The sequence below is a fragment of the Vulpes lagopus genome, chromosome 21 (genome assembly GCF_018345385.1).
Source record: "Vulpes lagopus strain Blue_001 chromosome 21, ASM1834538v1, whole genome shotgun sequence".
NCBI lineage: Eukaryota > Metazoa > Chordata > Mammalia > Carnivora > Canidae > Vulpes > Vulpes lagopus.
The window spans coordinates 7,641,860-7,666,291 of record NC_054844.1 but is presented as its reverse complement, the minus strand read 5'-3'; the positions used below and the strand labels follow the sequence as shown (position 1 = coordinate 7,666,291).

At 51.4% G+C, this 24,432-nt stretch overlaps 2 protein-coding genes across 6 annotated transcripts; both read left to right on the top strand.

Annotated features, from left to right (window-relative positions):
- The first annotated feature begins 806 nt into the window (after positions 1 to 806).
- LOC121480232 (acrosin binding protein) lies at positions 807 to 8,967 on the top strand. 2 transcript variants are annotated; one of them, XM_041736611.1, is made up of 10 exons: positions 807 to 895; positions 1,198 to 1,416; positions 1,596 to 1,690; positions 2,332 to 2,449; positions 3,074 to 3,539; positions 4,033 to 4,165; positions 6,486 to 6,665; positions 6,787 to 6,954; positions 8,055 to 8,138; positions 8,663 to 8,967. In XM_041736611.1, exons 1-10 carry the CDS (start codon positions 853 to 855, stop codon positions 8,783 to 8,785), a joined length of 1,629 nt encoding a protein of 542 aa, XP_041592545.1. In that variant the 5' UTR covers positions 807 to 852; the 3' UTR covers positions 8,786 to 8,967. The 2 variants fall into 2 exon arrangements, with proteins under 2 accessions (XP_041592545.1, XP_041592544.1); XM_041736610.1 differs by lacking the exon at positions 8,055 to 8,138.
- Positions 8,968 to 10,450: 1,483 nt separating this feature from the next.
- On the top strand, positions 10,451 to 23,135 carry LPAR5 (lysophosphatidic acid receptor 5). Of its 4 annotated transcripts, XM_041735496.1 has the most exons (3): positions 13,330 to 13,436; positions 18,233 to 18,328; positions 19,546 to 23,135. In XM_041735496.1, exon 3 carries the CDS (start codon positions 19,762 to 19,764, stop codon positions 20,860 to 20,862), a length of 1,101 nt encoding a protein of 366 aa, XP_041591430.1. In that variant the 5' UTR covers positions 13,330 to 13,436; positions 18,233 to 18,328; positions 19,546 to 19,761; the 3' UTR covers positions 20,863 to 23,135. The 4 variants fall into 4 exon arrangements, with proteins under 4 accessions (XP_041591429.1, XP_041591428.1, XP_041591430.1 ...); XM_041735495.1 differs by lacking the exons at positions 13,330 to 13,436; positions 18,233 to 18,328 and adding an exon at positions 10,451 to 10,670; XM_041735494.1 differs by lacking the exon at positions 18,233 to 18,328 and having other exon boundaries at positions 13,328 to 13,436.
- Positions 23,136 to 24,432: the final 1,297 nt, after the last annotated feature.

The window sequence follows — 24,432 nt, the reverse complement described above, 5'->3', positions numbered from 1 at the left end:
GAATGAGACCTGGAACCAGACGTGGTACTGGTACCCCTGCACCAGAATTCACAACTTCTCAACTTGGGAAGGATGGAGCCGGCTAGGGGATGGGCCTCAGACCAGGGGTTTCCAAAACGTTTAAGATCATGCATCTTTTCCCCATAAAACATCTTTCACTTAACTTCCAATAAACATGTATTTGTGTTTTCTGCATGTACTATCATACTATTAGCTTGATTTCTTATTTTAAACACAAAACAAAAATATTTCTCTCCGAATTGGATGGATTGTTTTGCTCACCTCCTGCTTGGAAACCACTTCCTTAGATTGGACCATCCTTAGACCTGAGCACCTCCTCACCTGAACCCTGCTTGTTTGCCCTTTGGGCTCATTTCTTACTGGAGGCTCCCTCTAGTACCTACCCAGGTAGGCCCTGACTTTGTTCCTCAGCTCCATCCCTGCCTGCCCCAGGGCCCAGCCCACGTTCCCAAGGCCCCACCACCCCGTGGGTTAGATTGTTTCTCCAGGCCCCGGTTTTGTCATCTGCAATGCATGGATAAGAGTAACCCCTTTCTGGGAATACCTCTGGGAGTACCTTTCTGATACACAGAACACCGCAGGGCCTAGTCCATGGAAGGTACGGAGTCCGTGCCCTCTGATCCGCGAGAGGCGGGACCCCTACGCCCCGGGTTTTGGCTGGGGGTTGAACTCTGAGCGCGCGTCAGTGCCCGAGGCCCCGCCCCGCCCTTTGTGACGTGGAGGCCGCACCTTCTACTCCCCCGAGGGCGACCCGCGCCCGCCTCCGGCTCTCTGGCTTGGCCCGTTAGAGGCCGCTTCGGTCCGGGAAACGCGGGCAGATCCACTGGGGCCATGAGGAAGCTAGCTGCTGGCTTCCTTGTCTCACTCCTCGAGGGTGAGCTGCCCCCGCCTACCGGAGCCGGCTCTGGCCCGGGGTTCAGTCCTCCGCCTCCCAAAGCCCTTGCTGTGTGGTCCTGAACCACCTTCCTGGGTGGTCGCGTTGGGTTTGCTCCCTAGCTTCTGGGGTCAGACCTCAGCCTGTGTCCCCGGAGTGTGTCACTCCAACAGCCGAGGTCCCGGCATACGCCCCCAGCTCCTGCCTTCCACCGGGCCACTTGCCAGTCGGTCAGTCCAGCGCCCCGAGCGGGTTTCGGGGTTTGGTCCATCCATCCATCCGTGTGTCTCCTGGCCCCGCAGTGCTGCTCCTACTTCTGACACCCGCCCCAGCCCAGGATTCAATTTCGGCCTCCACGCCAGGCAGCCCTCTGTCTTCCACCGAGTATGAACGCTTCTTCGCGCTGCTAACCCCAACCTGGAAAGCAGAGACTACCTGCCGTCTCCGTGCAACGCACGGCTGCCGGAACCCCACCCTCGTGCAGCTGGACCAGTACGAAAATCACGGCTTGGTGCCCGATGGTGAGGGCCAGACTAGGGGGGCGGGCCTGTGCTCGCCTGAGACCGGAGGGGACGGCCTGCTCCTCACCCTGAAGCCAGAGTCTCCACTCTGCAGACCCGAGGAGCCCACCGGCCTCCCAGTCAGGGAGGACGACGCCCCCTTGTCTGTGTTCACCTTCTCCACCCCTGCCCATTCTCAGGCGCTGTCTGCTCAGACCTCCCTTATGCCTCCTGGTTTGAATCCTTCTGCCAGTTTACTCAGTATCGTTGCTCCAACCACGTCTACTATGCCAAGGTGAGGCTCCAGACAAAGGTTGAATTCAGTGTCCCGGGACCAGAGGTGGAAGGGGTGAGGAAATGAGGATGGGCTCCAGTAAGGCTGCCCTGATATCCTCCCTCCCTGCCTGCCACTTGGCCAGTTTACTGAGATTACATATGAGGTAGGCCCCAACTTTGCTCCTCCACTCCGTCCCTGCCTGCCCCAGAACCCGGCCAATGTTCCCACCAAGGTGCCACCACCCCCTGGGTTAGATTGTCTCTCCAAGCCCTGGTTTTGTCATCTGCAATGCGGGGATTAGAGTAACCTGAGTCAGTCTCACCTTGGGCATTCAGACCTTCGGGAACAACCTTGTTACTACAAGAAAATCAGGGCAGAGGGAAGTGAAGGGGCAAAGGGACAAGCCCTCCCATTTCTTCTCTAACTCTCTCGAGTGATTTCAAGTCAAACACAAGAGTGAGGGCAGAGGTGTGGCCCAGAGTCTTATCTCACAAGGGAACCCTTTCTCAGGTCTAGAGGGTTCCACCAGGGACCATATCTCTTCATCCCTGCCCAGGAACTGTTAGAGAGGAGACATGCCAGAAAAGGACTGAGCCATGCACTGGAGTAAAAGTCTGCCCCATGGGAAAGGCATGCCCACTGTCCTTCTCTTCTTGCAGAGGGTCCGGTGCTCCCAGCCAGTCTCAATCCTCTCACCTAACACTCTCAAGGAGATTGATGCTTCCTCCGATGTCCCTCCCACCACGATGACCTCCCCCCTCTCATCTCACGTCACAGGTGAGACCCTCCCAGTACCTGGGAGGCTACCTGCAAGCCGTTGCACAAATCCCAGAGCCCAGGAGTTAAGGCACCAGTGTAAGGAATGGGGAAGAATGTTGAGCAGGGTTGGTGGGGGTGGCTGGCAGCAGGCAGCTATTTACATAAGGCAGGAGACTGCTTTTTATGAATACAAGTTGGGGCTTCAGGGTATTTTTCCGACATTACTTCCAAGGCTAGGAAAAATTCACTTTTCCCAGCTCCCCAAAACATTCCTGCATCTGGAAGTCCTCTTAACATCTTCACTCTAGGAACGATCAGTTGCTAGCTATTCAGAATCTTAGGGGTTTCCTAAGTGAGAGGGCCAACAGGTAGTATTTGAGGTGGGAATTAGGGCAGAGGAGCACATGTAAGGGAGGTGGAAAGAAGAACCACAATTGCCTTGGCAATTTTTCTTTTATTTTGATGGTCGTATTAATCCCCCATGCTTTTTTGTGCTTGACTGTGTGAATCAGTGTCTGGGCGGCTTTCCTGTGCCTTTGTGTTTCTGTGCATGTCCCTCTTGTTGCAGAGATGCTCAGGGAGCAGAAGCCTAACTGTTCCTTTCCATTTTCTTTCTTGATCCTTTCCCAAACCCTTGTGCAGCCACAGAACGACAGGCCTTCCAGCCATGGCCTGAGAGGCTTAACAACAATGTGGAGGAGCTGCTGCAATCGTCCTTGTCCCTGGGGGGCCAGGAGCAAGGTTCAGAGCGCAAGCAGGAACAAGGACAAGAGCACAAGCAAGAACAAGGGCAAGAACATAAGCAGGAGGAAGGGCAAGAGCAAGAAGAGCAAGAGGAGCTGGAGGAGGAGGGAAAGCAAGAGGAAGGACAGGGGGCAGAGGAGGGACTGGAGTCAATGGCAGGGCTGCAGACAGACCCAGAGCTCAAGTTCCAGTCAGAATTTGTGTCTTCCAACCCTTTCTCCTTCACTCCCCGGGTGCGGGAAGTGGAGTCCACGCCTATGATGATAGAGAACATCCAGGAGCTCATTCGATCAGCCCAGGAGATGGATGAAATGAATGATCTGTATGATGAAGAACCCGTCTGGAGAAAGCCAACCCGTGACAGGTACAGGCAGTCCTGACTCCCTTCCCGCCACCACCAGCCCTATCCCTGATGCTGCCTTTTATGGGAAGGAGAAGCTCCATTTCCCAGCTTTGGCTTCCCAGACCCACTCAGACCTGCTTGGGCTTCATGTGTGTCTAGCAACTGTCTGCCTCAGCTGTTCTGTCACCATCGCTGGCTTAAGCACTGTCCTAGATGCTCATTCTCTGTGTGATGTAGTGGCAAGAGCCCTATACCTGCAGCCACCAGGTTTGGTTTCTGCTCTTGTCTCTGTCTCGGATTAGCATTGCAACTTTGGGGAGATTACTTCCCCTTTCTGGACCTCAGTTCCTCATTTGTAAAAGGAGGCAGCTGGTTTGGAGGCCTCTAAAGCCCCGTCAGCATGCTGAATGTGTGTGACCAAATCCAGACATCAAGAGGAGGGGCAAAGAGTGGATGTGGCTTTCTGTCCCAGCCCTCTGGCCCATCCTCACCAGCCAGTGCTGTCTTCTTGCAGCCTCCTGCAGATGCCCCATGTAGAGGCTTTGCTGGTGCTGTGCTATTCGATTGTGGAGAACACCTGCACCATAACCCCCACAGCCAAGGCCTGGCAGTACGTGGAGGAGGAGATCCTTGGTTTTGGGAAGCCGGTACGACTGCAATGCTGTTTAATGGATACATGCTCAATGATAGCTATCCTTTGGGCCTGGCGCTATACTGGGATTTGAGAGTATGGGGAAAGGCTGGTCTCTCCAATGAGTGAGAATCCCTTCTTTGGAAGGACATCTCCAGTTCACCTTAAAGGAAGAAGGCTCAAGACCTAGTCTGGAACCCATTCCAGTCCAGAGTTCATTCTTCACTTCTCTAAGCTGTTAGGCTTGAGTTATCTCCTGATCTAGTTCACCATCTTCAATACTTAGCATTGCCTTAGATGCAGTGATCCTTTCCAAAGGGGTCACAGAACCCATTCCAACAATCTGTAGAGAGATCCTAGTCTCAATATGCCCTCAGAACCCAGTGAGTCCTATTCCCAGGAAGGTACTCTATAGGTTTCCAGATAAGACAAGTTAGCAAATATGTGTTAAGAGTGAACATGCCATCCATTCATCCATTTGCTCAACAAATAATTGATTTTTTTAGTACAGCATACCAACTCTGTGCTAGGTACTTGAGATGTTGGTGATGAGTAAAATCTTCTTAGAGTCTGGTAGGAGAGACAGATGAGGAGACAGAAGAGTATGATGGGTAATTGCAGCCATGGATAAGTACAAAGTCTAGAGGCAGCAGATGCGGGACCCCATGGTCCATGTTTGGGAAGGAACAGAGACCTGAAAATAAAAGAATTTAAGCAGGCAAAAGAAGGGGCTTGGTGGAGATTCCTGCTAGAGGGAATAGTAGGGGACCCAGAATGAACATACTGCTCCTGGCCTTAAGGGGTCCAAGAGCCATGAAGGATTCAATAGCATTGTAAAAGAAGTGTGTGGTAAGCATTGGAGAGAGATTCTTTTTTAAGATTTTATTTGTTGAAAAAAAAAGATTTTATTTGTTAATTGATGAGAGACACACAGAGAGAGGCAGAGACATAGGCAGAGGGAGAAGCAGGCTCCTTGCAGGAAACCCGATATGGGACTTGATCCTGGGACTCTGGGATCACTCCCTGAGCCAAAGGCAAACACTCAACCGCTGAGCCACCGAGGCATCCCAAGGGTTTGTTTTGTTTGTTTTGTTTTGAGATTTTATTTATTTGGGAGAGAGAGAGCATGAATGTGGGAGGGTGTGAGTGGGGGACAGAGGGGGGACCAGAGGGAGAGGGAGAGGTAGACTCCCTGCTGAGCAGGAAACCCAAAATGGGGCTTGATCCAGGACCCTGGGATCATGACCTGAGCCAAAGGCAGATGCCTAACTGACTGAGCCACCCAGATGCCCCTGAGACTTTTTTTCCCCCTAGTGTAGCAAGTTCAGGAGTCATGGAGAGCTCCCTGGATATCTGGGTTTGGTTAAGGGAACAGTCAGAAGCCCATTTTACTGGGAGCAGGGTGGCAGGAGATAGAGTCAGAGAGATAGGAAGGATCACAAGGTGAAAAATCTCAATCAGCTGTCTGAAGTATTTGTATTTAACTTGGTAGGAAAAGCTAATCCGATAACGATTTTGAGTCAGGGACATGATGATGATCTCTTACATGTGAGGAGTAAACAGGTGACATAAGAGATTTCATGTGCTGTGACCAAGGGGGAGAATGGTGTGGACCGGACTTGCTGGTTAGCAAGACCCACCCGAGAATGCTGAGGAGGCCCAGTCAGGGCACGGACCCCAGCTAGGAGATGGGTAACTCCACTCTGAAGAACATCTTCCGAGGACTTGGAGGTTTTAGACTTAGGTTCTTGGGTAGAGTGTAGGTTTGGGGGTTAGCTGGGAGAGAGCTCCACCATCTATCAGGCTCCTGTTCTGAGTGGATTACTCAGCCTCAACTGAGCCCCGTTTCCTCATCAGTCAAATGGAAATGTTTCTAGTGGAGATGTTTCTAGCCTAGATGTTTCTAGTACAGGGCTCTGGTGAAGGCTAGCTGGACTGCGAGCATTTGTGGCCGTGGTGCCTAGCAGTGTGTCGACTCTGTAAATACTAGTATTATCATTAACAGAGAGAGAAAGGGACTGGCATGAGTCCTTGTCAGAGGCTAAGGATGTCTGTCAGATACTTGGCGATGAGGATTTGGAGCTCAGGAAAGAGATTGGAACTGCTAATAAAGATTTGGGTGTGGCCCACAGGAAAGTGAAGGTTACCTGGGAGTAGGCACATCATTGAAGAAGAGGGTGAAGAGTTAGAGCCCTGAGGAAAGGTCCTGGAGGAGCCTTTGGGGAGGGGGCGGGGAGGAAAGCTGGAGAAGCCTTGGGAGGAGCCTTAACACAAAGACATTCTACTGGGGCTCAAAGTGTCTCAGCCTCATTCTATCAACCACACTCCTGCCCCAGGTCTGTGATAGCCTTGGGCGGCGACACTCAGCCACCTGTGACCTCTGTGACTTCTGCTCCCTGAAGCTGGAACAGTGCCACTCAGAGGCCATCCTGCAGCGGCAGCTGTGTGACAGCTCCCACAAAACACCCTTCATCAGCCCCTTGCTCATAGCCCAGAGCATGTCCATCGGTACCCAGGTACCTAGCCGGGCAGCCTGCAGTGGGGAGGCCTGAGGCTCCAGGCAGGACTGGACAGTGGGAAGGGAGGTCTGTAGGGGGGAAAGGGGCGTGCACCTCTCCCCTGTCCCTTGTGCCACAGGTAGGGACCCCAACATCAGGCCGCTTCTACGGGCTGGATATGTATGGCGGGCTCCGCATGGACTTCTGGTGTGCCCGACTAGCCACCAAGGGCTGTGAAGATGTTCGAGTGTCCGGCTGGCTCCAGACAGAATTCCTTAGCTTCCAGGATGGGGATTTCCCCACCAAGGTTGGAGCCTTTCCCCAAAGCCCAACCCTGCCCCAGTTATTCCAGTTCCTTCCAATTCCTTGCTCCAGTAGCCCTAGGATGTACGAGGGGGCTAGGGAACCGGCCCTCATTGAGCCCTCCTGCTTCTTTCCAACAGATACCCTGCCACCCCATCTCAAAGAAAAGAGCAGGATTGTGTTGGTCAAAGGAGGAGGAATCAGAGGGGCAGAGGGGTGGGAGAGCCAGGGACTGGGAGGCAGGAGACTGAGGTTCTGATCCCCGCTCTGCCTGTTACCTGCTGTGGGGCTTTGGTCAAGTCACTTCCCACACTGGCCCAAAGTGAGACTCACCTCTACAACTGATGACTAGGTAATGCCTGAGGTGTCACTGACCTGTGACCCAGTGCTGGCCTGCTTCAGTCTGGCAGGGCTCCTTGCCCTATAGTTCCAGGGCTTCCCCTGCTCAGTGGGATCGACTTTGCTCCCTCTCTGCCCAAAGTTACCTCCCTTCTGGAGCTACCAGTTGTTCACTGATAGCCAGATCCCTCTTTTCTGTGGTTTAACAGGAAAAAATCAAGGCCAGGAAAAGCCAGGACAGCTTAAAGGGCTGGTAGGGCCCCTGCCTAGCTCTTATCCCCGGGCCCCTAGACCTGAAAAGGGTCTCAGAGGTCATTCTTCCCTCTCCCCTGGATTTATAGATGGGGAGGCAAGATCCACAGAGGGGGAAGTGGTGCACCCAAGGTCACACATTAGAGATTCTTCTACCCTCTCCCTCACTTAAACATCACTAGAAGACTCCCTGAGATTGGGCCATTAATTGGGCCCCCTTCCCCATTCCCTCTTCCTTGGCTACTTTCCCAGCAAGCTGACCAGCAAGGCAGCCACTTCATTCTCTGGCTCCTGGTGTCTTTTCAGCACCAAGCTGTGACTGAGGGTGGGGCAAGAAAGGCAGAGGCGACAGAGGCCTATTCCTCAGAGAGGGAGCACCCCAGGTGTGGAAGGGCTGGGTCTCAAGGGATCTGCCCCTGGCCCTGGTTCTGCCATCATGGGCTCTCTGGAGGATGGGTGTCTTAGAAGGCTTCTGATATCTCCCCACCTCCCCATTCCTGGATCCTGGCTTAGATTTGTGACACAGACTATGTACAGTATCCAAACTACTGTGCCTTCAAAAGCCAACAGTGCCTGATGAGAAGCCGGGACCGGAAGGTGAGCCCCTCACCCTGCCCCCTCCTCCTCCTCCCTTCGGTCACCACAGGGGGTCTACTGGGGTGAGAATGAGTTCCCAAATTCTATCTCTGGGCAGAAGCTTCCACCAAAGCCTCCTCTCCCACTCCTCCTGTCTTGGAGTAAGTGAGGCCCTCCCAGGCAGGGACGAAGGGGAGTCTAGGAGGCATGCTACAAATAAGAGGCACCACAGCAAGACTCCCTAGCTGGGTTAGGCATTGGATATTGAAGTGTCCTTCTTGCCTCTTACTCTTACTCACCCAATAGTCTAGAATAAGTTACTTCCTCTTCCATCCTCAGCCTCCTCACTTCTTGAAGGAGAGGTTGGGCTACTTGGCGTCTCTCGCAACCTTAAAAACCTACATCTGTTTCCTCCTTCCTTCTACTGCCCTGTGCCCATCCCTGCTCACATCTGGTTCTTGCGGGACTTCTGACACTTCCCTCCTGCCACACCTCTGCCTCTTGGGCTCTGTGATGCAGACTCCGTGTCCCCAACCCCTGTGTAGGTGTCCCGTATGAGATGTCTGCAGAACGAGACTTACAGTGTCTTGAGCCAGGCCAAAAGCGAGGACCTTGTACTTCGATGGAGCCAGGAATTCAGCACCTTGACTCTAGGCCAAGCCGGATGAACTCAGGTCCATGCTACCTCCACCCCAGCCCTACCTTCCCACATTCTCCATTGCCTTTAGACCCCATCTGTCAGTTTGCTTTCCTGGCTGCCACTTGTGGGTCTCTCACCTTGCCCTGACTCACATTTGCCTTGGGTTGGAGCAGTAGTCCCAGAGAGGTCCATGATGGGCACTCCACTCGCCTTAAAAAGGATGTCTTTACATAAAGTGTTTATTTTCAATCTGTGTGGCCTACTTTGGTGATGATCCCATCCTCAGCACTGCCATCCTACCCCATGGGAATCAACACTTCAACCCCTGGGATTCATGGATCCATCTGAAGATGATAGAACCTCATGAATTGTACTCAAGGAAGTAGCCACCTGCCAGGAAAAGACCTAAGGAATCAGGAAGTTGGATTGAAGGAAGCCATGGCTGGGGTCTTAGGGATTGTGTGGGTCATGAGGGTGTGTGTCTTCATTTCTAAAGCCTATGCCCTCAGACAAGTATAAGATTGTCCCTCAGGAGGATCAAGGCTGGAATGTGACTGAGATTATGTCCCAGGGGGAACAACCCCAGGAAAGTAGGGCAAAACTTACACTTTATCAGGAGGGAGGGGAAAGCTGGGACCCAGAGCTCAGGAAACCCTTGATTTAACATCCAGTGATGGGCCAGATGATCTGAAGGTTGAGGTGGTCCTATCTTGACAACATACATTCAGGTCTGCCTCCAGCATTGGCCTTTAATAACTTGGGAGCTCCTGAAATGTGTTCTAGGGACACAAATATTTGGGAAACTGTAGTCTCTCCTTCTACAGGTGCATGGTAGTTAACAGCATTTAAAAAAAAAAAAACCTGTTTATTATGGAAAAATTCAAACATGCACAAAAATAGAATAGTATGATGCACCCCATGCACCGTTCACCCAGCTTCAATTATGAACACATGGTCAATCTTCTAATGGCAGGGTAAACGCTCTGAGAAACCCTGTCATAGAGAAACCTGTTCAGCCTAGTGTTTCTCAGACTTATTTGACCACAATATCCTTTTTCATCTATGCTCAAAAACTTTAAGTTGCAAAAAAAAAAAAAAAAAAAAAAAAAAAAAAAAAACTTTAAGTTGCTTTTGTGTATTGGGCATGATACACCTAGCCTTTTTTTTTTTTTTTAATTTTTATTTATTTATGATAGGCACACAGTGAGAGAGAGAGAGAGAGGCAGAGACACAGGCAGAGGGAGAAGCAGGCTCCATGCCCCGGGAGCCCGACGTGGGATTCGATCCCGGGTCTCCAGGATCGCGCCCCGGGCCAAAGGCAGGCGCCAAACCGCTGCGCCACCCAGGGATCCCTACACCTAGCCTTGTTGAGGCAGGAGGTGCCGGGCTCAGCCAGAGGGGCTACCATCTGAGTCCCCCGTTCCCTAGAGCCCACAGCCTAGGGGAGCCAGACAGAAGCAAGGAGGAACGGCTCTGGACAGGGTGTGGCATGGGGCTATGAGTGGCAGGAATGAAACCACCTGCTGGAACCCAAAGAGAGACACCCAGGGGGAACTGGTATAGTACAGCTAGAGGTGGGTGGGTTAGTCATCTAGCATCGGTGAGTGGGTGTGTCAGTTGAACTTCCCGGAAGCTGGGGAGTGTGTGAGCCATGGGTGGGAGCAGGCATTAGTAGGCAAGAGTTGGGGCTGGATTAAGTGCCATTCTCTGCTGGGGTTTCTTCCCTAGCCAGCGGTGAAGGCCACTGAGGGCACTGCTTCCTCTCTCTCCCTGCCCTGTGTGGGGTTGGGTGAGTGCAGGGAGCTGGGACACGCTGAGATCTGCCAGGAGAGTGTGTCCCCACCCACCTCAGGAGCAGGTCCTACCAGCCTAGCCCAGCCCAGAGCAGGCAGCGGAAGCCACAGAGAACACAGGTATGGGGCTGTCACAGGTGGGGTTGAACCTTGCAGGGGGCATAAGAGGCAGTGGCCTTCTTTTAGAATGGGGTCTGTGGGTGGGGATGGAGATGAGGAGGGCCATGGGCCCTGGAAAATCTTTTTGAATAGAGTAAAAAGCTAAAGGGGGTGGGAGGTGCCTGGGTGGCTCAGTCGGTTAAGCGTCTGCCTTTGGCTTGGGTCATGATCTCAAGTCCTGGGATGACTCCCACATTGGGCTCCCTGCTCAGCTGGGGGTCTGCTTGTTTCTCTCCCTCTGCCCCTCCCCCTACTCATGTGTGCTCTCTCTTCTTTCATAAATCTTAGGGGAAAAAAACGGTAAGGGGCTGCCTCCGGCAGACAGACCTTTTCAGACCCAGCCAGGGGAGGCACCACACTTGGCACACCCAGGAGTGCCCCTCTGAAGCCCAAAGCCCCCACACTGGACCACCTTGGGGAGATGTGTCTTCCCCTTCACCCCTTGGGCCCCCACTGTTATGCTGAACCCTAGGCTTCCTACAGCCACTTAGGAGGGCTCTGTGGGGATGGTGTCTCTTTTCCCACTCTCAGATAAAACTTAATCCTGGACCCATTCACCCTCTCTCCCCAGGCCAAACCCTCTGCTAGATACAATGAACTAACCTGATTAAACTCCACGAATGAGTTTAGTGGCACAGATGTGTTCTTCCGGTTATCCTTCCCAGCTAACCAAGATGTATTTTAATGGGGTCTTTGAGAAATACTGCCTAAACGCAGTGCATTCATCTTCTATAGGAGATTAGACGAGATGGTCTCTAATGTCCCTATAACTCTGATAGAATGTGGCTCATGAGTGGCATGAAGGGGATGAAATTTCCGATGTTGAGTGCAGGTGGGGGAAATATTTGAGGGTCAGCAAGGCCTTATGATAACTTTAGATTACAATACTAAGGGCAGCTGCCTACCCATCCCTTATGTTTAGGGTCGCCCCTGTGACAAGAAGGGGAATTCCCACCAGGTTGTATCTCCAGCTTCTTTTAGGGTAAGAAAATTGTAGCCCCAGAGGGAGACAGAGGCAAGGAGTGAGGGAAAAATAGGAACTTGCCTATACCCGTAAGCCTTACCTCCTGGCCATTCAGAGACCCTAAGGCCCAGCTCCTTGTCTGGCTGATGTTCTTGGCCTTCCACAGCCTGCTGCCCCTGGAGTATACCCCAGCAGCACAGACCCCTTGTGTGCCCAGGCCCACAAGAAAGGAGGCAGCAGAAAGGGTGAGGGTGAAGCCAAGGGTGTGCAAGAAGTGCTGCCCGAGTTCAGAGCAAGGTCAAAGAGGCCAAAAGCCTCCAGGCTTCTCTGCGGGGGCAGGACCCATCCAGGCCCCAAAGCAAGGGTAAGAGGCACACAGACTACGCAGAGTACAGGGCTGCAGCAGAGGGCTGGTCCAGCTCAAGCGACTTCTCTGGATTGTGACTTTATTTCCTGTTTTTCAAGCTTTTGAAATCAGGGTGGAGGGACATGGGCAGGTGGTGCAAGGTGACATCCACACATAGGGGAAACGAATCACTGAGCTGTAGGCCACCTTTACTTTCTGCTTTTGCCTGGGGGAAAAAATGGGAGAGATGAGATCAGAATACCCAGGGAGGGAGAAGACATGGCTGAGGATGATACTGGAAATGAAAGAAGAGACAGGCTGAGGTGGGGAAGGGTGGAGAAAGGCTGGGAGCAGGAATTCTGGCTGGAGAAGCAGAGCAAGCCTGGGACAGGAAGAGGGACAGGGAGTTAGGACACAACACCCCCAGGGGCCTGTGTCAGATGCTCCTCTCCTTGGGAGGACTGTGGCCCCCTTAAGAAGAGGCCATCCACTCACCATGGTGACATTGTACTATCTCCATGCCGAGACCCCTCCAATGAGTGGGTTCATCCGTGTCCTCAGAGCAGCTCTAAGAGCTTTTCACAAAGCCTTCAGACTTCGTTAAGCTTCCACTGGATGCTCCAGCCTAGTTTGGATCTGTTTGGGGAGTCTGAACATACATGTATTAAGAGGTATAATTGAGAATTAAGCCTGTCTGGGGGTCAAGGGTGTATCCTCCCATGGCCACCCACGCACAGCAGCAGAAGTGGGCTCAGCTAACGTGGTGGTTAGAATCCATACCGTGTAAGTGCGGGACATGCTAACTGGCCGTGACTCTCAGCTGAGGCCTCCAGAATCTAAAATGAAGTTTGGGGCTGTTCTAGAACAGATTTTCTGGGGCAAGGAGGATGAAATCTGAGATTCCTCCTTTTCAAACTCCTGGAGAATATGAATTACTAAAGAGAGGAGACAGAGCAAGGCATTTGGTAGACGCACGAGAGTGGCCGGTGGAAGGGGGACAGTGGTGTTCATGGAGAGTGTGACAGACAGGAGGAGGGTGGACAAAAGTTATTTCTATCCCCTCACTGTCCCCACCATTCTCCTGAATCACCTATTCCTTTCTCTCCAGCCCTCTGCACTGCTGGTCAGCCGCCAGAAGGGTAGATATCACGGGCAGGTTGTGTGGAGGAGAGGGAGGGATGGCCACGACCTAGCCTCCTGCTCATTTTTACTCAATTTTCACTTCCTGCCTGGCAGAAAATAGCTCTGCCCCTCTGGCTTATCTCAGCAAAGAGCAGTGCCCAGCCCAGCTCAGAGGGCAATGGGACAGGTCCGATAGGCCCTGAGTCTGTCAGGAACCGGGGCCTCGGATGTGAGCATGGAAAGCTGGAAGAGACCCGAGGGAGGAGAGGAAAATGATGTCCCCCCTGCTCTGTGTGTGAGTGGTGGTGGTGGTGGTGGGGCGGGCAGTGTGAACTGGGCAGTCCCCAGGGCCGTCCCCTTAAGCAGGGTGCTTCCTTTGCTCCCGAGTGTTTGTGCGACCCCTCCGTATGGCTATGTGCTCCTGAGGCTGCATGACTCTGTCTGTGCAAGAATATTGTCCCTAAGGCAAGGGCTGTGCCTTCTCTTCCTCCTCTGGCCTTAGCTGTCCGCACCTCCATGCGTGCACATACTTGTGCGTTGGTGGGTGTGTATGTATAGTGATTGTACGTTACCAGGGATCTTGTGTGCACTTCTCTCAGTGTACCTACACCTCTGTGTGTCTTTGCACGTGCATGTGTGTGTAGTGGCGTGCTCATTACCACAAACATGGGGGTGGAGGCTGCTAAGATTATGGGGACCTAAAAAAAAAAAGATTATGGGAACTCCATGTCCCTCCTCTCTGGTGAAACGAAGCCCTGGTGTTGGTTCTTTTCTGGGACAGCTACTGTTTCTTTCTTCCAACATCTTTTCTACAACCTGACCCCTTTCTCAAGGCAGGACTGGGGAGAGATCCTGGGCTGTCCCTCCCCCTCACCGCCCCCCCCCCCCAAGCTAGTGCCCTCCTTCCATTTCCTGTTTGCCTCCTTTTTGGCAGTTTTCCCCATCTTTGCCATCTGGCCTGGCACTGTGCCCATTCAGCTCCACTGACAGGAGCCCCAGGGAAGCAGGCAGATGGGGTGGGGACCAGGGCAGGGGCCTGGCAGCTCTCAACACCCAGCTTGGGCCATTGTGTGTGTATCTGTCAGAAAGGGATGACTTTTTGACAAAAAGGGCTTCTCCATTTTGGGATCCAGTAACAAATGCATTGCCATCATGCTTTACTAAAGGTTTCCTAACTTTACCTATAAGTAGCAGCTCATCTAATATGTTTTTGGTTTCTTTAGTGTTGTAACTTTGTTGACAGAGATACTTGAGATTCTTGGAAAATAAATATTCACTCATTCATTGTCTTTATGTGCCCCCTGGTTGTAAGAAGCAGTTGATTTTTTAGGTAGTGGTTAAGAACGATAAAGTGTTATTGTAATTATAGTGTAAACTGTTTTTTTTGAAATTTTAATGCCAGCTGTTTCCAAGCAGGCCTTTTAGGGGCCATAGTCTTTTACTAAGTGAATGATACATGTGGACAAGATAGTCAGGAGTGAGATAAGAAGCTGGTGGTGGACCTATACAAGAGATATTATAGCAAGATTACAGGATGGATGAACATAGGGGAAAGGGACAGATTTTCTTCCAGGCGGTCAATGAATGTCACGAGGGCTACTGAAGTGTGAGTGTGCTTGGAAATAAGGCAATGGAAGATGGGGCCCCACCTCACAGCCTTACCATCTAGCTGGGGTTGATGGAAGCAAATAAACATACATAAAACAACCTGAGTTCAAAGCAGCGAAGTAAGCACTTAAGTAGGTAAGAGGACATCATAAGGAGGAACACTCCTGTTTTGTGTGTGTGTGAAAGTGAGTTGAGTCTGTGTTACCAGTGTTTGAAGTTTGAGAAAAAGTGGGCTGTTAAAAAAGTATATTTCATCTGGGCAAATAAGGAAGTAACCTAGTTTTTCTGTGGGCACAGACTCCTTATGGGCAGGTGCTCTGTGCAGCATGCATCCTCATATCTGACCAGCTCCCCAAGGACAGCTTGGAGCTGGGTTTGAATCTCAAGTCTGAATACTGACTGAGCTCTAGAATTTCTGTTTCCTTTCCTGTAAAAATGAGGGAAGACACCTCCCTCAAAGGGCTGTTGGAAGGATTAAAGACTATGCGTATAAAATACCCTGGGACTGACGCCTGGGTGGCTCAGTGGTTGCCTTTGGCTCAGGGCGTGATCCCAGGGATGGAATCCTGAATCTGGGCTCCCCACAGGGAGCAGGCTTCTCCCTCTGTCTATGTCTCTGTCTCTGTCTCTCAGAGTAAGTAAATAAAACCTTAAAAAAAAAACACAAACCCCTGGGACATGCACTGAATGGTCATAAATGATCACTAGTATTTTTCACTCCACATTTATTGAGGCAGTGGCTGGGGAGACAAAGATGACTAAGTCACAGTCCAACAGCCCTTCCCTCTAAGAGCTCACAGTCTAACAGGAAGGGCAGACTAAGGACAATTACAGTAGAGGTGGAACACCTATGGTAAACCTGTGCACAAAGTGGAATCCCCCGGAAAGGAAACGACATCTGTCCTGTGGGAAGGGAGGGAGGCAGGCAAGGCTTCACAGAGTCCTAAGAAATGATTGACTTTGCCAGTTGGAGAATGAGAGGAGGCAGGGCATTCCAGGTTGAAGAGCTGGCCCCGCACGTGCAAAAAAGCAGAGTCCTGAGAACATAAGGTTGGTGCAAAATTATTATTAGTTTGGTGTGACTGGAGCAAAGCAGCATGGGAGATGGGGGCATGCATCAGGGAAAGAGTCTGGGTTTTTTTTGCTTTTTGGCGTGTTTCAGCCCCACTTAGTCTGATTTTCGTTGTTGAAATTGGTGTTTTGCAGAGGAAATGTTTATTTCCTTTAACTGACCTACTAAACCTCATACAAGTTTTAAACTGCTGGTAGTCATGGTTGGAGGGAGAATAAATGAACAGAAAACCCACAAGAAAACTTCTTAAGAGTCAGATTTACAGCCTGGTTGCATGTAAGAATTTAAGCAGTTCTGGGGTGCCTTGTTGGGTGTCAGTAGAGAGTGTGACTCTTGATCTCAGGATTATGAGTTCAAGCTCCTCATTGGGTGTAGAGGTTACTTAAAATTAAATCTTGGGGTGCCTGGGTGGCTCAGCCAGTTAAGTGTCTGCCTTTAGTTCATGTCATGATCTCAGGGTCCTGGGATCCAGTACCCCTGTTGGGATCCCTGCTCAGTGGGGGGCTCTGCTTCTCCCTCTGCCCCTCCCTCACCCGCTCATGCTTTCTCTCTCTCAAATAAAACCTTTAAAAAAATTTTTAAAAAATCTTGGGGCACCTGGGTGGCTCAGTTGGTTAAGCAGTTAAGCATCTGGCTTCGGCTCAGGTCATGATTCCAGGGTCCTGGGATAGAGCCCGGTATCAGGCTCCCTACTCAGTGGAAGTCTGCTTCTCCCTCTGCCCTTCCCCCACTCATTCTCTCTCTCTCTCTCTCTCTCTCTCTCTCTCTCTCTCTTTCATGCTCTCTCTCTGAAATAAATAAAATCTTAAAAAAAAATCTTAAGGGATGTCTGGGTGGCTCAGTTAGTTAAGTGTCTGGCTCATGATTTTGGTTCAGGTCATGATTTCATGGGTCCTCGGATCAAGCCTTGCAAACAAGCTGGAGTTGGACTCCCTACTCAGCGGGGAGTCTGCTTGTGAATTCTGCTCCCCCCATTCGTGCTTGTGTGTGCACTCTCTAAAATAAATAAATCTTTTTTAAAAAATAAAGTCTTAAAAAAAAGATTTATTCCTTTTAAAAGGAATAAATCCAGTATCTTGGGATAAGTGCTCAAGGCCTCTGGATGACTTTGCTCCCTCAGATGGCATGTGGACCCCATGTTCACAGCATTATTCACAATAGCCAAAAGGTGGAAGAACCCAAGTAACCATCGACAGATAGATAGATAAACAAAAAATATAAAAATATATATTATTCAGCTATAAAAAAGATTGCAGTTCTGATACATACTAAAACATGGATAAATATTGACAACTTTATGTTAAGTGAAATAAACCAGACACAACAGGACAGATATTATATAATTCCACTCATACGAGATTTCTGGGATAGGTAAATTCAACTTACACAACACCGAAAAAAACACAAATAATCTTATTTTAAAAATGGGCAGAGGACCTGAATAGACGTTTCTCCAAAGAAGACATCCGGATGGCCAACAGACACATGAAAGGATGCTCAACGTCACTCATCATCAGGGAAATGCAACTGAAAATCACGAGAGAGGCACCTGGGTGGTTCAGTCTGTTGAGCATCTGGCTTGATTTCAGCTCAGGTCATGATCTCAGGGTTGTGGGATAGAGCTCCATGTTGGAGCTCCACCTGGGCGTGGAGCCTACTTAAGATTCTCTCTCTCCCTCTGCCCTTCCCCCAACAGAGATAAGAAATAACAAGTACTGGCAAGAATGTGGAGAAATAGAACCCTCGTGGACTTTTGGTGGGAATGTAAATTGGTGCTACGACTGTGGAAAGCAGTATGAAGGTTCCTCAAGTAATTAAAAATAGAATCAGCATATGATCCAGTAATTGCACTACTGGGTATCTACCTAAAGAAAATGAAAATACTAATTCAAATAGAATAGGCAAATTCTTGGAGACAGAAAGTAGAATCGACATTACCAGGAGCTGGAGGGAGTGTGGGGAGGGAATGGGCAGTTAGTGTTTAATGGGTATAGAGTTGTTTGGGACGATAAAAAAGTCTGGAAATAGTAGTGATGGTCATACAACATTGTGAGTGTACTTAATGTCACTGAATTGTATATTTAAAGATGGTTAAAATGGTAAATATGAAGTTGTGTATATTTTACACACAAGATGGACTTTGTGGGTTAAGATGGCAGAGTAGCTTCTGTGGCATTAGGGCATTAAGGAGGATGGGATCCTGAGACCATGCCCTGTCCTCGGGCCCTTTCACCTCCTAGCCATATCCTGCCTGAGAGAAGCTGCTGCCTGAGCACTGTGGCTGCCGTGGGCTGCTCTCCCTGTGGCCTTGGCAGTGCCCTCGGTACTTTCTTGCCTCACTGCCACACTCTCTGGACTTTGGGTCCCCTCTGAGCCCTCACTAAAAAAACTACTGTCTCTCTCCATCACAGAACCCCAGCTGGGAAGCTCCCTAGGTAGATCCTCCAGGAGAGCACATGGAAATGCTCAACCCACAGCACCTTCCCCTGCCTGGCAGGACTGTGCTGGTATGTGATCAGCCTATGAGAGCCCATTATGTTATTCTCCCCATTTTACAGATGAAGAAATGGGGAGAGTGGTCAAGCAATCGAGCTGAACCTGGGTTGTTCTGACCATAAACCCAGCCCACACAGGAGCAATGGTGGATGTGATGAATGAGGCTTGGATTTTGTACGGTACTAGGGAGTTTGAACTTTATTCTCTAGATAATGGGGAGCCAGCAGAACTGGGGAGTTCCAGGGGAGGTACTCCATCATTTCTCACCATCTGACACAATACCTATTTACTTGCATTTTACTATAGGTTTCCCTTCAATGGGAGTAAAGTAGATGGGGGCAAGCCCTTTGTTTTTTGTTCAGGGCTGTGAACATGCCTGGAACCTTCGAAAAGCTTCTAAAAAGTTCAGTAAACATCTGTAGAAGAAAGAAACAGAGAGGTATTATGTATTAGCAGCAACTTGTGCATTTTACACATACCTCGTTTAACATCCTCATGAAGTAGGAGACACCCCCCCACACACATACATACACACATGACCACCTTTTTCCCCAGGTAAGGAAAATGGGGTTCAGAGAGATTAAGTCACTTTTCTGGGGACAAAGGTAAGCAAGTTGGCAGAACCAGGATTTAAACCCAGGCAGTTGGGGATCCCTGGGTGGCATCTGCCTTCCACTCAAGTCCTGATCCTGGAGACCCGGGATGGAGTCCCACATCGGGCTCCCTGCATGGAGCCTGCTTCTCCCTCTGCCTGTTTCTCTGCCCCCCCCCCATGAATAAATAAATAAAATCTTTAAAAATAAAAAAATAAACCAGGCAGTCGGACTCCAAAGCCTGGACTTCTAACACTACCCTATCTAGCCTCACCGCGGAAAGCTATTCTGGCCGCATGGAAGGGGGAGGGGGGTGTTTCTGAGGCTGAGAAAAGACTCAAGAGGCTAGCCGAGGGGGACACCTGGGTGGCTCTGTGGTTGAGTGTCTGCCTTCGGCTCTGGGCATGATCCTGGGATCCAAGGGTTGATCCTGGGATCCTGGGATCGAGTCCTGCATCGGGGTCCCCACGGGAAGCCTGCTTCCCTCTGCCTATGTCTCTGCCTCTCAAGAATGAATGAATGAATAACTAAACAAATATATGAAAGGAGAGGGCAGCCAGGTTAGCTAGATGAACGTTTGAGGCTTCTACCCTGTCCTTGCATCACCTTGACTTTGGCTTGCCTTCCTCTTCCAGGTCCCCGCGGCTGAGGAAGCGGTGACCCAGAGCACCCCGGCGCTAACGGCCGTGCCCCCTGCAGCCCTACAGCCATAGCCCACACTCCCAGGCGCTGCTTGCTCCGCGATGCGCTCTGCGCAGCCTCCGGGCCTCGCCCCGGAGACTAACACCAGGCCGGGGCCCCGGCGTGCCCGCTGATGCCCCGGGCCCAGCTCCTCGTCACGCTCCGGTACCATGCTGACCGCCTCCGCCAACAGCTCCGTCCTGCCATGCCCCGACTACCGGGTCACCCACCGCCTGCACATGGTGGCCTACAGCCTGGTGCTGGCCGCGGGGCTCCCGCTCAACGCGCTGGCCCTCTGGGTCTTCCTGCGCGCACTGCGCGTGCACTCCGTGGTCAGCGTGTACATGTGCAACCTGGCGGCCAGCGACCTGCTCTTCACGCTCTCGCTGCCCGTGCGCATCTCCTACTACGCCCTGCACCACTGGCCCTTCTCCGACCTCCTGTGCCAGACGGCCGGCGCCGTCTTCCAGACCAACATGTACGGCAGCTGCATCTTCCTGACGCTCATTAACGTGGACCGCTACGCGGCCATCGTGCACCCCCTGCGGCTGCGCCACCTGCGGCGGCCCCGCGTGGCGCGGCTGCTGTGCCTGGGCGTGTGGGCGCTCATCCTGGTGTTCGCCGTGCCCACCGTCCTGGTGCACCGGCCCTCGCCCTGCAGCCACGACGGCGGCCGGGCGCGACTGTGCTTCGAGAGCTTCGGCGACAAGCTGTGGAAGGGCGGGCTGCTGCCGCTCGTGCTGCTGGCCGAGGCGCTGGGCTTCCTGCTGCCGCTCGCGGCCATGCTCTACTCGTCGGGCCGGGTCTTCTGGACCCTGGCGCGGCCCGACGCCACGCGGAGCCGGCGGCGGCGGAAGACCGTGCGCCTCCTGCTGGCCAACCTCGTCATCTTCCTGCTGTGCTTCGTGCCCTACAACGCCACGCTGGCCGTCTACGGGCTGCTGCGGGGCAACCTGGTGGCGGCCGGCAGCGAGGCCTGCGACCGGGTGCGCCAGGTGCTCATGGTGATGGTGCTGCTGGCCAGCGCCAACTGCGTGCTGGACCCGCTGGTGTACTACTTCAGCGCCGAGGGTTTCCGCAACACCCTGCGCGGCCTGGGCACTTGGCACCGTGCCAGGACCTTGGCCACCAACGGGGCGCAGGGGGCGCTGGCCGAACGGCTCACCGAGACCACCTGCATGGCCGGGCCGGCTCCCGCCAGCCGAGAGCCTCGCGGGTCCTCCCCGCCGGGGACGCCCTTGACCCAGCGCCGGGAGGACTCGGCCCTCTGAAGTGCCCAATGTGCTGCCGCTCGGTCACCCCCACCTCCCACGCACACGCACACTCGCAGGGTGTGTACATGAGGGAAGCGGATTGGGCACTTGGACTTCCGCGTGGCCACTGCTGCCCATAAATACACAAGAGAACCAAGTGTGGGGATCCAGGGGCACAGGGACGAGTGACGGTAGAAATGCCTTTACTTTGGTGGTGACGGTGAGGTGGGCCGGGGCAGACCCCTTCCCCAGCCCCGAGGAAGAGTTGCTGTGAGCTTTCCCAGCGCAGCGGCCCACTAGGACCGGATGACACGGCCTCGGTGTGGGCATGAAACACTGTGGGGAGCTAGTAGTTGGAGCAGAAAATGAGTGTCCTGAATTTAGACCAACCACGGCAGTCTTAGTGCCTCGGATGCCACCCACTCTCATTTCCACCTGGCCTTCCCCTGCCCAGCACTGAGGCATGAGTTTACTGGATGCAGACAGAATTGGTTTCATTCTTGGTTAGTGACTTGTAACAATTTAGACCTGATACCTAGCATGGGGTGTTTGGGGACAGGACAAAACTGTGAGTTAGAGGCTGTTCCCCCCTCTCAAGATTCTGGTCCCTTTAGCCCTTTCTAGGTATCCTTCCTCCTTCCACCCCACCCCACCCCACTTTTGGGACCTCCTCCATTCTAGGTCCTAAATTCTCTCTCTCTGCCTCTGCAGCTTCATCTAGAATTAAGGAGAAAATTCTTTGTACTAAAGTAGCAATTCTCAGACTCTGTTCCTGACCCTTTTACAACTCTTAAAAATCGAGGATTCCAAAGAGTTTTTGCTTATGCTTTTGATACCATAATAGAAATTAAAACTCGTAAGTTTTAGCAACAGAAACACACAAGCAACACACTCCATTAGCTGTGAGAGCAATAATGTCATCTCACTTCATGAAGCTTCTAGAAAACACGGTAAGCAAGGAGATTGCATGGGACAAACAACATGGTGGGAGTAGTAGTATTCTGAAAATAACCTTGACCTTGTGGACATCCTCAAAGAGTCAGTATTAGAGTTCATGTGTAACTTCTTCTCAGGGCATACATATACATTGTTGCTTATTACTGCCGGAAGGGGCAATACTCCATAAATTAAGTGCTAACTGGAGTCCCAAAGTCTTAAGGGTTTGCAGGGGGAGAAGTAGGAGCTGCACATTCAGTGCAGTGCTACCTTGGGTTTCCTGGTGCTGGGGGCAACTCTGAGGTGGGGTGAACTAGTCACACACACACACACACACACACACACTCAGAGGAGGGGTGGCCTTCTCTTCCTGCAGAGACAAAAGGGAACTGTTGCCACAGCCAGGAAAGAAGTTTCCAGGGAAATAAGTGCAATGGGAGGACAGGAATAGGCTGTCTGTTCTGAGCAAGCTGGAGGCAAGGAAATGGAAGACTGGTTAATGGGCCACCTACTGTTTCCTTCTTCCCTCTTTATCAAGTAGGGCTGGGAGGGGTTGCAGAGTTGGCATCTCAGGCTCTGCATAAGTGAGGAAGTTGCTGCCATGCGTATGTCCTGTATGCATTTCTGTTTCTGTCTCTAGGTCTCTCAATGATGTGTGTGTGCGTGTGCGTGTGTGTGTGTCAGAGAGAGAGAGACAGAGAGAGAGAGAGAGATAGAGAGACTGTCAGGGTCTTCCCCTGTGTGACTATGTATTTTAGTTTGGAGCAAGCCTTTTGTGTGTCTTCAAGAGATTGCTCCAGATGGTGATTTACAGGGGTAAAATGACCCCTGGTGGCCAAAGCGGGGAACTGACCCAGATTCCTCCGTGATAGCTTTCAAGTAGAGCCTTACACCATCTGGTGGGAAGATAGAGTCCTGGGCCAGGCCCCCCTGTGGCTCTCCTAGAGGCCTGATGGTTAGCACCTGTCCCATCTTGCTTCATCGTTAGGGTTCAAGTCGCATGCCCCGAGAGCATAAAAGGTAGTGGTAGTCCAAAGTCTCAGAACTTTGCCCTATCCAAACTGAACTGAACTGAGTACAGTTTTTAAAAATTACTTGAGTATTTTTATATTCTGGTATGTGAACAAATTCCAAAGTAATAAAAACTCACATAGAAAGTAACATACTATATAACTATTTATTTTTATAGTTTTTACAGTTTCTTGTCTGTTCCTCTGCCCCTTCCCCTCAGGTAGAATGTAAGGTCCCTGGGGGGGGGGGGATTTCTGTTTGCTTGATTCTCTGTTGTATCTCCAGCATCTAGAACAGCGCCTCGCACAAAAGAAGCACTTAATAAATATTTGTTGAATGATGAACTGTTGAATTTTGGTGTGGAGTAGTTTACTGTCTCGTGGGGGACCACAGAACAAGTCAACAATTACCACTCAAGACAGGATGCAAGAAGGCAGAGTAAGGTGGTGGAAGTTAATTTAGTGGGCATTGGGAAGCTCCTAAAGGTTTCTGAGTGAGGCTCTGCTCACTCTGACATACCATGTGGCATCAGCTGTAGGGAAGTGAGGAAAGGAAGGGGGAAAGGAAGACTGTTTGGGGTGCTGTTAAAATTGCCAAGGAGAGGTGTGACCATGGCCTGTGGAGGTGGATGGAAATGGGTCATCTCCAGTGTGAAATCTCTGGTGTGTAAGCTCTGGTGGGCTGTTGGCCTACACTCAGTATATCCAAAGAGTTCTGATCACGAGAATAGAGAGGCAGGAATAGGTTCAGGAGATGTGGCAGGCAGAGGAGGCATGAACAGAAGAACTTTACAAGTAACAAGCTGTGGAAGTCTAAGGACACCTGTAGCCAGCCACTGCCATTTTCACAGGATTCTCCAATTACCAGATGCACAGTAAGATAGATGCAAGATGGCGGGGGGCGGGGGGGGTGTGGAAGTCCAGAGCCCTAACCCAGCATCCTGGAGAGGCCGCATTTGCAGTTTTAGGAAAATCCAAATGGGGGAAATGAGAGCATCCTAGATGGAGGAAGAAGAGCGTTTAACAAGTTCTGAAAATATTCCCTATACCAGGATCTCAATGTGGTGCTTATTACTATTGATTATATTATTTAGTGATTGGTTATTATAACAAGCCAATGAGTTAGGGATGATCATTATCCCCATTTTCCAAATGAAGCACCCAAGAGAAGCTGAGGTCTGAAAGTCACACAAACAGGAAGAGGCACGGTATCTATTTGGTTCCCAAACTCCCATTCTTTGCAGGACATGCTACCGTATCTTTTCCTTCCTGAGCCTTCCCACCTTCTCATCCTGGCTCCGTTCCATCCACCTTTCTCCTGGCTTCCTTTATCCTCCTCACACAGGCCACCTCTCTCAACTATGTCTCTCACCCTGAATCTGCTGCACCTCTCTGCTCCCTCTTCCTACTACTTCCTCCATGCTACTAACCCATTTACCCTTCGGCACACCTGCCCCAGGCTCCCACACAGAGCACCGGTGCCCCTGGAGAGAACTGGGCTTGTTCACCGTTCCAGTTGTGTTGAGCCCCAAAACACACCCCATTGAGGCCTTAGAAGGGAATAGCTAGTTGGTGGCATATCAGAGCAGGATGGCTCAGCCTTGGTGGAGTTGGCCATGACTCCCCACCCTTAGCCAGGAGG